This window comes from Artibeus jamaicensis, unplaced genomic scaffold (genome assembly GCF_021234435.1).
Source record: "Artibeus jamaicensis isolate MK-2021 breed Jamaican fruit bat unplaced genomic scaffold, CSHL_Jam_final contig_1715, whole genome shotgun sequence".
NCBI classification, from domain to species: domain Eukaryota; kingdom Metazoa; phylum Chordata; class Mammalia; order Chiroptera; family Phyllostomidae; genus Artibeus; species Artibeus jamaicensis.
Window position 1 is genome coordinate 353,543 of NW_026521335.1, and position 13,695 is coordinate 367,237.

The 13,695-nt window shown below is 48.5% G+C and overlaps 2 protein-coding genes across 4 annotated transcripts in view; one reads left to right on the top strand and one right to left on the bottom strand.

Moving 5' to 3' along the window:
- Positions 1-7,463, bottom strand: part of ANP32E (acidic nuclear phosphoprotein 32 family member E) — a 42,929-nt gene extending 35,466 nt beyond the window's left edge. Inside the window, exons 1-2 of the mRNA XM_037168081.2 lie at positions 7,375-7,463; positions 3,719-3,976 (exon numbers count right to left, since the gene is read on the bottom strand). The gene's annotated coding sequence lies outside the window, so the exon portion shown is untranslated. The remainder of the gene's footprint in view (positions 1-3,718; positions 3,977-7,374) is intronic.
- Positions 7,371-13,380, top strand: CA14 (carbonic anhydrase 14). 3 transcript variants are annotated; one of them, XM_037168025.2, is made up of 11 exons: positions 7,371-7,452; positions 9,644-9,664; positions 10,597-10,776; positions 11,123-11,265; positions 11,448-11,543; positions 11,738-11,804; positions 11,985-12,142; positions 12,226-12,346; positions 12,597-12,617; positions 12,738-12,822; positions 12,939-13,380. In XM_037168025.2, the coding sequence occupies exons 1-11, from the start codon at positions 7,398-7,400 to the stop codon at positions 13,000-13,002; spliced, it is 1,011 nt and encodes a 336-aa protein (XP_037023920.2). In that variant the 5' UTR covers positions 7,371-7,397; the 3' UTR covers positions 13,003-13,380. The 3 variants fall into 3 exon arrangements, with proteins under 3 accessions (XP_037023920.2, XP_037023906.2, XP_053526067.1); XM_037168011.2 differs by lacking the exon at positions 7,371-7,452 and adding an exon at positions 7,806-7,893; XM_053670092.1 differs by lacking the exons at positions 7,371-7,452; positions 11,448-11,543 and adding an exon at positions 7,806-7,893.
- Positions 13,381-13,695: the final 315 nt, after the last annotated feature.

Sequence of the window (13,695 nt, forward strand, 5' to 3'; positions counted from 1 at the left end):
GAGGGAGAAATAAAGGGAAACATTAATGGGCAGTTACCTCTCATGTGCCCCTTATGGGGGACCTGGCCCACAACCCAGGCTTATGCCCTGACTGGGAATCGAACCAACGACCCTTAGGATGGCAGGCGGTACTCAATCCATTGAGCCACACCAGCCAGGGCTCCTTTTTATTGTTTTTTAAAAGGCACAAAAAGATCAATTCTTCCCCAAATGTGTGGATTTTTAACCAATCTGTGATGGTGCCAGTTAAATAAAATGTATGTGATAGGTGAAACGACAAGCAAGTTCTAGGTTAGAACAGTGGGGAGAATGCAGGGTCCATGAGCTCATTAATAATTGCATTTCACTTTTGCAGATATTGCCTTAGAAATGACTTGAAACTTAAAAGAAAGGTTTATTAGTTTTTGTATTTGGATTTCCTCCTCAGAGCAACACCTCCTCAACTACTACAGGGAATTAACTGAGCCAGAAATACCCTTTATTTTCTTTAGAAGTTGTTTTTTAAGTATTTTAACATGTTTTGGGTGAGGGGTTGGTCAGAGACTGATTCTCTGTTCTATTAATATTTCTATGTGACCTCAGCCACATCACTTTACCTTTCAAGGCTCATATCCTGGAATTCCTGCCAAGATGGAGGTGTAGGTAAAGACACTGTGCCTCTTCGCACAACCAAAATAAGGACAACAACAATTTATAAACCAAATAACAACCAGTACTGAGAGAAAATTGAACTGTATGGAAGTTGGACAACCAAGGAGATAAAATAGACACATTCAACCAGACCAGTAGGCAGGGTGGAGTTGGGCTGCTGGGCGGAGAGGGGTCGAGGTACAAAAAGCAGTGGCACCAGGTGTGCAAGGCACCCTGGGCATGCAAGATGGCAATGGGCGGACCCTGGGCACCAAGGCGGTGGCTGGCAGACCCAGCAAGGTTGCGATTATGAAGCCAGGCACTGCGCGCAAGGCAGCTGGCTGACTGGGTGGTCTCACATTTGTGTGCAGATAAACCAGGCATTATTGGGGAATGAGACAGACTGCACAACCCAGGGTCCTAGCACCAGGAAATAAAGCTTCAAAACACAGATTGAAAACACCTGTGGGGGTTGAGGCACAGGGAGAGACTCCCAGCCTCACAGGAAAGTTTGTTGAAGAGACCCACAGGGTCCTAGAAAGTATACAAGCCCACCAACAAGGGAATCAGCACCAGAAAGGCCCAGTTTGCTTGGGAGAAGCAGTGGAAGGGACTGAAATATGAGAGAGAGCGGAGGAAGCATAGTTCCCTCTTGGACCTGCCCCCACATACAGTGTCATAACCCAGCAACTGGGTTACCCCACCCTGGTGAACACCTAAGGCTCTGCTCCTCATACGTAACAGGCACATCAAGACAAAAAAAATGACCCAAACCGAAGAACAGATCAAAGCTCCATAGCAAGTACAACTAAGCAATGAACAGATAGCCAACCTATCAGATGCACAGTTCAAAGCACTGGTGATCAGGATGCTCACAGAATTGGTTGAATTTGGTCACAAATTAGATGAAAAAATGAAGGCTACACTAAGTGAAATGAAGCAAAATGCACAGGGAACCAATAGTGATGGAAAGAAAACTGGGACTCAGAGGAGTGGACCAGAAGGAAGAAAGAAACAACCAAACAGAAAAGAATGAAGAAACAAGAATTCAAAAAAATGAGGAGAGGCTTAGGAATCTTCAGGACATCTTTAAACGTCCCAACATCCAAATTATAGGGGTACCAGAAGGGGAAGAGGAACAGCCATGAGTGGAAAACTTATTTGAACAAATAATAAAGGAGAACTTCCCCAATCTGGCAAAGCAAATAGAATTCCAGGAAGTCCAGGGAGCTCAGAGAGTCCCAAAGAAGTTGGGCCCAAGGAGGAACACACCAAGGCACATCATAATTACATTAGCCAAGATTAAAATGAAGGAAAGAATCCTAGAAGCAGCAAGAGATAAAGAGACAGTCACCTACAAAGGAGTTCCCATCAGACTGTCAGCTGATTTCTCAAACGAGAACTTACAGGCAAGAAGGGGCTGGAAAGAAGTATTCCAAGTCATGAAATCCAAAGACCGACATCTAAAGTTGCTCTATCCAGCAAAGCTTTCATTTAGAATAGAAGGACAGATAAAGTGCTTCTCAGGTAAGGTCAAGTTCAAGGAGTTCATCATCACCAAGCCCTTATTTTATGAAATGTTAAAGGGACTTATCTAAGAAAAAGAAGATAAAAAACATGTATAGTAAAATGACAGCAAACTCACAATTAACAACCTCACCTAAAACAAAAACAAAAATAAACTAAGCAAACAACTAGAATAGCAACAGAACCACAGAAATGGAGATCACATGGAAGGTTAGCAACAAGCAAGTGGGAGGGGGAGAGAGGGGGAAAAGTTATAGAGAATAAGTAGCATAGATGGTAGGTAGAAAATAGATGGGGGGCAAGACTAGTATAGGAAATGTAGAAGCTAAAGAACTTACGACACATGGACATGAACTAAAGAGGGGAATGTAGGTGGGAGAGGTGTGCGGGGTGGAGGGGAATGAAGGGAGTGAAATGGGACAACTGCAATAGCATAATCAATAAAATACATTAAAAAACATTAAGAAAACAAAATAAGATAACACAAAATAAAGTAATACAATACATTAAAAAAGACTCATATCCTTTTGAAAACATGTATAGATATTTTGAGAGGAAAATGTCAATGAATAAGGTTTCAGAGAAATCCAAATCATTTGTCACAATCTAATTCGAGAACAGACTTACTATTTTGGAAATGATTTAAACTGGTAATAAGCTACCCATTGTCACAAGATTTTGGTGTATGCTCTAATTCTTATCCCTATAGTGATTCAGACATAAAGTTTAAAATTTTTTTTCTTTAAAATTTTAAACTGTCAAAGGTTAATGGTAGGAGTGTTGGTGGCTTTTGCTTGAGTTCGTAAACAACCATCATTTGAGTTGGATGAATGGTAGAGAATAAGAAGGAAAGGGAGAAGACAGGTAGGAGGGCGTGGCCAGCTGAGCAGGTAGAACAAGTAATTACAATTCCAGGACACCGTGATACCCTTTTTCCTTCCTCTTTGCAAAGGAGGCAGTTTATTAACTATATTAAGGAGAATCCTGTTTTGATGTCAAATCTGTTTGGTGTCACTCTCAGAGACAATGAAGCATGAGTCTGCCTTCCTCTGGAGTGGCAACTTTTTATGTTCTCACATATAGCTACAGAGCCTGGTTATGCTCCCATCCTATGGAAAGATTGCCAACATTAGGTAAAGAAAATCTCACTACTAATTGTCTACCTGCCTTGGTTCGGTAAACGCTTTGTCTGCCGCTGTCTAGAACTTCTCGCCGTTCTATTCCAGTAACTGGAGAAGGGTCTGCATCGCTAAGAGACTGTCAAGTTCCTGAGGGCAGGGAGGATGTCTTGTCCATTTTTCATTTCTGGGTCTGTCATGGCACCTGGCACCTAGAAGTACTCCACGTATGTTTGTAACTAACAAAAACACTGTTACTAACCTCTACAAAAGTGATTGCAATGAACAGTTCCAGATGGCTAGAATCCCTACAGAGAATGGCAAGGCCCTGACTGCCTCTGCTTCTCCAGTTGGTGTAAGGCTTTTTTTCTTGTGTAGTCCCGCAGATCAGTAGCCTTAGCTTCACCTCGCAGCCTGTTAAAAATACAAATCCCTGGACATACCCAGAAATCGGAGACTGTGGATGGGAAAGCCCCAGAAATCAGTATCTTAACACGCTTTCCAGATGACTCTGATGCACAGTGACGTTTGAGAAGCGCTGGGCAGGAGACAGTGTGGTGGCACCTGTGTACTTTCTCTGGTTCAGCTTAGCAACTCTGTCGCAAACCCTGGGAAAATCCTCTAAATCCCTCAAAACTCAGTCTTTACAAGGTAAACAAGGAAGTTGGAATGATGCCTGATGACCCTTCTGGTTTAAAATTCTGCAAAATACCAAAGGTAGAAAGAAAGTCAATACATGTCCCAATGACTAGATTCATTCATTCAGTCAGCAAATATTTATGTACCAGGCAGTGTTCTGGGCACGGAATCAACACATGACACAAAATTACTCCTTTTTAATAAGTTAAAGTTACAATATTTCAGACCACAAATTCTTACCTGTCCTCTGTCTACCGGAGTCTCATACTGCACCAGTCCTGCAATGGGAACTGGCCGCCCCCTCCCTCAGGGGCCTTTAATTCTTGGAAGCTTTTGTGTTCATTTAAGGGGCTTCAGTACCATTGTGCTAGAAGACAGGTGTGTGATAATGCATATGATTATCTATCAAGTTAGACTATCTCTGGGTCTATATTACTTCATGGAACAAAGTTCCTTGCACTTCTAGGAAGTCATATTCCATCTAATTCTGTCTCCTCGTTGATTCTCTCTTCTGAGCAATTAGTTATCACTTGTGCTGCTTGAGTAAGTTCCTGTATTGACCGTTCTTCTTTCCTTTTGATCCGTTTCCCTTCCTCAGTGAATGCATGTATTCCCCATACAAACTCAGAGAACCTGGTGGTTTCCTGTAAGGTGTTTTAGGCTATCTGGGATATTTAATGAGTTTAAATATCCTTTTTTAAAGGGACCTTTGATTTTGGCCGGTTCACATTTCACTACCTTTGAAAGGACAGGAGATGGCGCCAGAAGGCAGTGGATTGCCTTGGTTTCTATAGGGTTTTGGCCAAACCCCAAGTGAGGCACGGGCTGGAGAGGGAGAAGTGGGAATTAAAACAAAGGTGCCAGAGTTTGAGTTCCAACTAAGGGGAGAATGGGGGCCGAGAAAGAGGAGGGGACTTTCTTTCTTTTTTCTTTTTTTAAAATATATAATGCTCCTGTTGACACGTATCAGCCTGGTGACACCAGAAAGATCTAGAGTAGAGCCAACGGTCAAAATAAAGGCAAGTCTCTAGAGGACGGTGCTTTGTCTCCCTTCTCTCCTAGAAACCAGCGCCTTTGTTCTTTGGGGAAGCACGAGGGCCTAGAGGGGCTGTGCGCCCGGAAGTGGGGAAGTGCTGAGTTGGGGCTAACACCTCTTTGCGGAACAGTGTTCAATTGTGTAGACAAAAGTCTCAAAGCCCACCAGCGGTGAAGCACTTACCAGAAGGAATCACATACAAAACATTTTACATTTACAGTTTTAAAATTAGAAAGTTCACAGACGACCAGGAGGTGGCGCCTGGCAAGACGCACCACCTGCCTGGAGAGGTTGAATCACAGCCCCAGGCTCTCTCTTGGAACTGAGGTCATTCTCTTCAGGCTCTTGCTTTTGTACCGTGCACAGGATGTCTCTGCTTTCTTTTCTCTTGTTTGTTTGTTTTTTTTACTTTTGCTCTGTGATAACTATCCTCATCCAAGGAAGTCTAATTTACCCTTTACCATTTATTCTTCTTAGATGAGATGGGTGGAGACTTTGGGGGAACCTCGAAGCAAAACTTTCCTCTAAAGGCTCTGGTCGGTGTGGCTCAGTTGGTTGGAGTGTCACCCAGTAAACTGATTGGTCACGGGTTCCATTCCTGGTTGGGGCACATACCAAGGTTGCAGTTGTCCCTGGTCAGGTTTGTACTAGAGGCAACCAAACGATAGTTCTCTCCCTCTCTCTTCTCTGCCTTCCCCTCTCTCTAAAGTCAATAGGTGTGTCCTCAGGTAGGGATAAAAAATAAAAATAAATTTTAAAAACTTTCCTGTAAGGGAACACTAATTCAAAGCGTGACGAGAATTAAAAAGGAAATGACACCTGCAAAGTAGCTTTGCTTTGCAGATCAGTCACAGGAAGGCATGGTGGGCTCCTGCCTCCTCGGGCGATGATGATCCTGCACATGCATTTGGCTGTCACCCCTCTCCCTTATTCAGTCTCTGCTCCCTTTGTTTTGGCTGTTCTTTGCTACTTAGCAGGGGCAAGGAGGGCAGAGGGAGCTCAAACAGGGAGCATCCTCCTGGTTGGTGACTGGTGAAGGGTATGGAGGAGAAAGAGATTTCGAGGTCTGGTTGGAATTATCTGTGGGTTTCACATTCTCTAATGAGGGACTTAGGATGTACATTCCGATCGGGATTTCCAGTCCCGTGGGGGAGCAAGCAGCAGCCCACATTCCAGACAAAGCCCAGCTGCCTGGTGGCAGGTTTCACTCAGTCCCACACGTCCTGCCCAGCCCTTTGTTGGGCCAGAGGGAAGACCCTGGGCCCCTCTTCCAATTGGATCACATGGTCAGTCTCTCTCTCTCTCTGCTCCCTCCCCTCTCTTTCTGTGGAGCCCGCCTTTTTTTTTTTTTATGATGGTAGTGATTGTTCTTAGGTTTCCCCACCTCTCCTCCAGTCCTGGCCTCCCTGCCAGGGGTTAGTGTCCTTTGCAGTGACAAAAGCCGCCCTAGATCTGGACTCCCTGGGGAGGGAGGTGGTTGGGTCTGGCAGTTGGAGCCGCTGTCTCTCCATGGTGCTGCTGCAGCCCCTCCCCCGCTGGACACACAAATGGGCTTTATACAACAAACAAAACCATCCCCCCACCAAGGCCACACAGGCACGTGGACCTAGGCCTCACCGTGGGAAGGGAGTGGTGACAGGCGCTCCAGACAAGTTCTCTTCGCCTCGCTTCTCCTTTATTTTCCACAACCCAGGTTTTAGTCCCTGACTTCCTACCCTGACTCTCCCAACTCCTGCTTATTACCGTCTCCTAACTCTGGGCTCTTCCTATCCCAGGGCAGCTCAAATTCTGCAGGACACTGGGAACAGGTCCCCCCACCACCTGCCCCACACCACCGGGGGGACTTGTTCCTCGGAGGAGGCTGCCGGGGAATGAGAACCCGGTGTCCCTGAGCAGGCTGGACTGGACCCCAAAGCCTTACTTCCCTGCTCCCCCACCCCCCACCTCAGAGGACACCAGTCTGAACAGTGTCTGTGTGGAACGCGAAGGAAGGAAGAGCTCACCCCAGCTGGGCTCCTGAGCCTGGGCCAAGGCTCCCGTGAAGCCCGCTGCGAGCTGGGGCTCAGAGCAGGGCCATCCTGCATACCTAATTGGCTATTTAAGGAGCTGTTGGCCTGCAACCCAGGCAGCCCCCCCTCCCCACGTACACCCGTCCAGAGCCACCTTAAAAGCAGGAGGCAATTGTGAAGTCTCTGGCCAGCAAGTAGAGTGAAGACTGCAAAGGGAGATAAAAGAAAGAAAGCAGCAAGATTTGTCCTGGGGACCCTGAAACCCACAGCACCCTACTGAAAACCCACTGCCTAGAAGTGCACAGAGACAAGAAGACAGCAAGCGGAAAAAGAGATAAATACATTGAACTTCAAGATTCTCTCTCTCTCTCTCTCCCTCTCTGACCCAACCCTCTAGTCTCCAAAATCCCAGTACCTTGTTCTCCTTCGGAGGATACCATGACGCTCCTCATGCTCCTGCTAGAGGTGATTTGGATCATGGCTGCATTCGGGGGTAGGTTCATCTGAATGTCTGTGTGTCTGTGCTGATATCCACATGATGTTATGCAAGCTTAAGGTAGGGGGTGGAGGGTAAAAGGAAGCCTAGGGGATAGAAAAGCAGAGGGGTGCTAAAGAGACCACTTTTCTTCTCTTCCCTTTGCCTTTCCAGCCCTGAAGTTAGTGAGTATGAGAGAAAGCTTGGGGGGGCGAGGGGTGCCAGGATGCGTACACACACTCCAGAATCTCTGTGCAAGCTACAGACCCTCTCCAGAGCTCTTTCCCCCCACAGCTCTAGTCCCGGGCAGCGCTCCTGGCCTTCTTTATTTACTAACTCCTCCAATTAGGGAGCCAAAGAGCCATGGAGTGAGACAATAAGGACTGATGGCAGAGAGACGCGCACCCGCTGCCGCTGGCCTGACTCAGACCCTGATCCCCATCAGGGCCAAGGTTCCCTGTGAGTCTATGGAATGACTAATTTCCCAGTTTTTCTCTGCAAGCAGTAGCAATAATAGTCAACATTGTTGGACCCTCTACAGTTTACAAGGGACTTTCAGGAGCTCCCAGGAGATGAGGAAGGACTCTTGGGAGAACAGGCTGAGGTGGTTCTGGAGCATTCCCAGGACCCCATCCATCATTTTTGTGGTTCCCGTGCCTTGAGCAGTATCCAGCACACAGTAGGTGTGTAATTAAGATTTGTGGGAAGAACAGGGTGAAGGGGGTTGTCTAGAGAGCAGAAGTGGGATGCAGAGAGGATGGGGGAACCAAACAGAGCTGCAAACTGCATCTGAGGAAAAAGAAAAGAATAGAAAAAAGAGTCCCCAAGAACAGATGTAGAAGTACTGTGCCGAGGGTTTGGTGGGGTCGGGGAGCAAAGTGGTCCCTGCACAGAGCAGGGATTCAAGTCATTGGGATGTCCCACTGCCCTGGTGAACGAGAGGCTGCCTCCAGCCCTCCTTGGGCTGCTTTTCACTGTTGTCTGAACCAAGGGATGGGCTAGTGCAGCGACTTTCAACCGGTGAGCCGCAAAACACATTAAAATATGCAACACCTGACTATTTATTCAGGAGCATGGACCTCTTTTCCCTTAGATCATCAAATAAATAAAGACAATAGCCAAATAACAATAGCCATCAGTGTGAACTAATCAAAATTATACCTATTTGTCGTCAGATCGGCAAAAATTGTAGTTTTTGGTGCAGCACAGAATTTCAGTAATTAGTCTAGTGTGCCATGAGATGAAAAGGGTTGAAAATCCCTGGGCTAGTGGAAGAGCCCAAGATTGAGATCAGTGATATCTTGGAAGTCTGAGAAATTTAAGGGAATAGGAGAGGGAGACAGGAAGGAATTTAGGATTTTTCTCCAAAGTTTCTAGCAGTTTGAGTAAACCTGGAAGCAGTCTGGCCCTGAGGGAGGGCTGAGCCAGCAGACCCCTGTCCCTCAGCCCCAGATGGGCCTGCAGGAGAGCCTGGCATGTGACCCAGCTGGCAGCTCTCTCTTCCACACACAATGCTCCACTTTCATCCTGGCCCTGCCAGCCTGGCTGCTTGTGTCCACCCACCACCCTCAACGCAGAGTGGACCCTGGCCTGACTCCCGCCTTCCCTAGCCATCTGGGAATCTAGGGAGCAGAGGCTCATGGTGATGGGGCATTTTCCCTTAGACTTACTGGGACTACAAGGAGGAAGTGAAATGCTCATTTCCGACTCAGTGCCTTGATTCCTGCAATGCTTCAAAGCAAAGGAATAATCGCCCTTCTGCCCTCATTAACACGGCCCCCCACTCTGAAACCGTTTCCCCTCCCTCGTCCATCTGTCTCCTCCAAGCCCCTGCGCACACCCTCACCTCACCCCAACCTCCCAAGCGTTGGATCGCCTTGGCACAGACTGGAGGAAAGTGAGGGCTGGGCGGACTGCACCCTTGGATCCGGGTTAATTTTAGTCTCCAGGCTTTATCTCTTTTCATTTCTCCTCCCCCTTTGCGCAGCAAGTACAAGCACAGCCAGGCTGGTGATTTTTAAATAGACCCCCGACCTTTCTACCGAGGTGTCCAGTTTCAGGGCTTCCTTCGGAAAGTGGTGGAGTGGAGGGAGGAGAAAGAGCCGAGCGGGGCGGGGCGCGGCGCAGGAGGTGGAGCGGTACAGATTGCCCAAGGGAGGGCCCTGCCCCAGGCTGCGCTGGCTGTAACTCAAATTACTCTGCTTTGCAGGTCAGCACTGGACATATGAGGGTGAGAGCTGAACCCAACGCCTACCTACACCCTTTTCACACTGGGACCTCTTCACCTGGCAGGAAGATTTATGTCGTATGGTTTCCTTTAGCTTCTTGCCCCCAGCTCCTTTTCTCCTCCACCTTCCCACGCCCTAGACTTTGCATATGTAACTCCTAGACCCTGTTCTAACCATCAAATCCCACACCTCCTGACTCAGCAGAAAAGCCAGTTGTATCCTCAGTTTGTGGGATGAGGGAGTTGGAGTGGAGAGGAAATTGGGTAGGGAAAATGAACCATGAATTTAGCTGCCAGTTCACTGCCCTGCTCTTTCTATTCTAATCAATTCTGCCCCCTACCTGAATCTGAAATTGGGACAGAACTTGAGATCAGCAGTGAGGAAGAGGCTGGCAGGATTGTTGGTGATCCTGATGGAGATGGGACTCAATTCCTTTGAACTTCTGACAAATAATTTGACCGAATTTGAGTCAATACAAGGTCCAGGGTGAGGGCAAAAAGCAGAAGGAAAGTCAGCAGATCTGGATTCCAAGGCCACTTGGTGGAGGCCCCACTGGGACCTACCTCTCTAGGATCATTTTATTCCCCAGTTTTCCCGCTCTGCTCTAACCTGCCCTGGCTGGGTATGCAGGCATCCTATCTAGCCCCTCTTCTCATTCAGCTTTCTTGTCCTCAAACTACAAGTAAAAGTCAGCATCCCCCATCTACCAGGAAAGCTGGGGAATCATCACTGCCTTGGGGGAGCTGGAGGGAACTGAAGCATCAGTTCCAGCAGGGACTCCCACCTCACCCAGCCGTACACAACTGGGGTCTCTAGTGGGGTGGAAGGAAAATTCATTTCTCCTCTTCCACACAGATGTTTAGCTTGGTGGGGGATTGCTGAAGGGTGGCTGGGGCTGGAGGGCAGGACAAATGTCTGTGGTAACCCCCACCAGGCCCACATGGTCAACACCATTGGCCAGCTTCTTACCCTGAGTGTGGACGCAATGCCCAGTCCCCCATCAATATCCAGACAGACAGTGTGACTTTTGACCCGGAGTTGCTCCCTCTGCAGCCCCATGGATACGACCAGCCTGGAACCAGGCCTTTGGAGCTGCGCAACAATGGCCACACAGGTAAAATGCCCAGGCTCCAAGGAGGTGAGAGCTTCAGTTGCAACCTTACAGGTCAGGGGGAAGAAACATTCTCTGAACTTCTGAATTCTATAAATCTGGAGGTGTGAGGATGGGGATGAGGCTCCAGTAGCCAAGAGTGGGAACTCAATGTCTATGACCAAGCTCTATGGTGGATTAATGTAACAGTGCTGACTTGATCTTCACTGAGAAAAATGTGCTAGGAAAGCAGTGGCCTGTGGGAAGAAGTGGAAAAGGCCAGCCAAGTCTCCCAAGAATCGGTGGCATCCCAGGGGTAGGGATGTGTCCATTTTCCTCCACCAACCCTGGCTTGCTTTTTTCCTCACAGTGCAACTCTCTCTGCCCCCTACCCTGCATCTGGAGGGACTTCCCCGGAAATATGTAGCTGCCCAGCTCCACCTGCACTGGGGTCAGAAAGGATCCCCGAAGGGGTCAGAGCACCAGATCAACAGTGAAGCCAGCGCTGCAGAGGTACCAGGGAGCAAAGTTCAGTCTGGGGCACAGTGACAGGCATGGTGGGTGCCAGGGGAAAGGATCCGGACACTGGGAAAAGTCATACTTAAAAGATCACGCCAACCCAGATTTAGGGCGTGCTGGGGGTGGGGGTGGGGGAGTGGAGAAACATTAAATGCTTCCATGACCTTTCCCCTCAGCTCCACATCGTGCATTATGATTCTGATACCTATAACAGCTTGAGTGAGGCTGCTCAGATGCCTCAGGGCCTGGCTGTCTTGGGCATCCTCATTGAGGTCAGTGGTACCCACTTCCCCCAAGGCCTCTCTTCACTTCACTCCCTCTGCCTCCTTCAGTCCCATTCTACCCATGTCTGTTATTGCTCTCCCTCCCATGGCGAGTCAGCAACCACTGACCATTTATTCTCTACATGAATGTCTTACTCCAAACACGACTCATGCCAAACTTCCTCCCTTTCCTTCCCTTCCAGGTGGGTGAGATGAAGAATCCAGCTTATGAACACATTCTGAGTCACTTGCATGAAATCAGATATAAAGGTGAGCCCTAAAAATCTTGGGACAAAGTCAGAACAGACACCAGGGAAATTTCAAAAAAAAAAAAAGACTAAGAGGTCTGGGATGAGAGAGTAAGTTAGTGTCCAGAAGTTTCGCCTCTGAGAGCCCTAAGTAAGCTAGGGTGCAATGGAGAGAAGGTGATCCTGGTCTACTCTCCCCTAGATCAGAACACCTCGGTGCCTCCCTTCAACGTGAGAGAGCTGCTCCCCCCAGTGCTGGTACACTTCTTCCGCTACAATGGCTCGCTCACCACGCCCCCCTGCTACCAGAGTGTGCTCTGGACAGTCTTCAGTCGAAGGGCCCAGATTTCAAGGGAACAGGTGAGCAGTGGAGAGGTGAGGCAGCAGAGACATGGCTGTAACCCCAGACCCTTTCCCACTCCTGAGTGACACTTCTCTTCCAGCTGGAAAAGCTTCAGGAGACATTGTTCTCTACAGTAGAAGAGCCCTCTAAGCATCTGGTGCAGAACTTCCGAGCCCCCCAGCCTCTCAATCAGCGAACGGTCTTTGCTTCTTTCATCCAAGGTAGTTACATTCAAAGCTCCGAAAAGGAGATGGGAGACTGGGGGTCTCAAGAGCAGGAACTGCAGAGCTCCTGGGAAGGAAAAGAAAGCTAAGAGGGAGGGTAAGGGTTTCCAGGACTCACGGGGACTGGGACCCACTCCCCAACCCCAAGTAGCCAGGTGACTTCCCCCAGGTATAGAGGCACAGTGTGCTGCTCCCAGCTGGGATGGGGTTCTAAAGAGCCACTGACCCAAGTTTTCTTCCCTTACAGCGGAATCCGCATATACCACAGGTAAGACAACCCTACCCAAGTTTGCGGGGACCGGCAGGGGAGCTCCTCAGCGAGCAAGGGAAGGGCTCAATATCTAGGTTCGTTAGTCCTAGGCTGACACCTTCCATCTCGCTCTCCCAGGTGAAATGCTGAGCCTGGGAGTGGGGATCTTGGTTGGCTGTCTCTGCCTTCTGCTGGTTGTTTATCTCATCGCTAGGAAGATTCGGTGAGGCTGCTTCCCATGCTTCTAGTCCCTTTTCTCCTGAAAACCATTCTATCCCACTTCTTGGCTGTCTCGCCTAGAATGGCACAGTCATATCCACGAACCTCTCCCCCTTCCAGGAAGAAGGTGTTGGGAAACCAGAAGAGCGTGGTCTTCACCTCGGCACCAGTCACTGAGGCATAGACTCCCCCTGGGACATCACAGATGCCTTCCCATCACACCTGTCAGGGAGCTTCCAGAACGGGGTGCAGAGACTGGCCACAAATACTGTAGAAGTAGCAGGCAGACACCCCTCCTTCCTCCAATCATGGACGGGTTCTCATTCAAGCAAGAACAGCCGAGGCTTCAGTCTCTCAAAACACATGGGAGATCGCCAGATGCCCCTCCGTCGGTAACGCAGACTGTGCTTAATTGTAGGGGACGTTGGGGGTGCTCCCCAAAGTCCCCCACCCCCTCTCCTTTCTGTCCCTTTGCCTAGATATGGGCAATATCCCCTCAGGAAAAAGGGTTGTTTCTTTGAGGGGGGGGTTGTATTTTTGCTCAATATATTTGGAAATTAAGTCTCTGACCCACATCTGGCTTTACCTGTGGGGCTTTTGAGAGTCGGAGAGTTCCTTAGTCCCTCAGGGGACAGAGGTGGGCAAAGCATAGGGAAGAAGCAACATGGGTGAGTAACTTCTTTTACCCCAACCCTGGAAGGGGGGACCCTGAAAAATGCTTAACCCCGAGTTTCTGACATGTTACAGCACCAGCCCAGGTTTCTGCCCTTGCACCAAACTTCAGCTAGGAAGGGATCAGAGGTACCAAATTAGGAAGAAGTTTGGCTAAGAGACATGAGGACAGAAATCTCCACTAACATGTTATACCTTTCCTTAA

What these genes read in the sequence shown, in the direction of transcription:
- CA14 (XM_037168011.2), top strand. Translation starts at nt 7,821, where the DNA reads ATGGCAGAGAGACGCGCACCCGCTGCCGCTGGCCTGACTCAGACCCTG. An exon ending in CTTTGCTTCTTTCATCCAAG is followed by an intron (nt 12,347 to 12,596) that starts GTAGTTACATTC and finishes CTTCCCTTACAG; the next exon opens with CGGAATCCGCATATACCACA. An exon ending in CTCATCGCTAGGAAGATTCG is followed by an intron (nt 12,823 to 12,938) that starts GTGAGGCTGCTT and finishes TCCCCCTTCCAG; the next exon opens with GAAGAAGGTGTTGGGAAACC.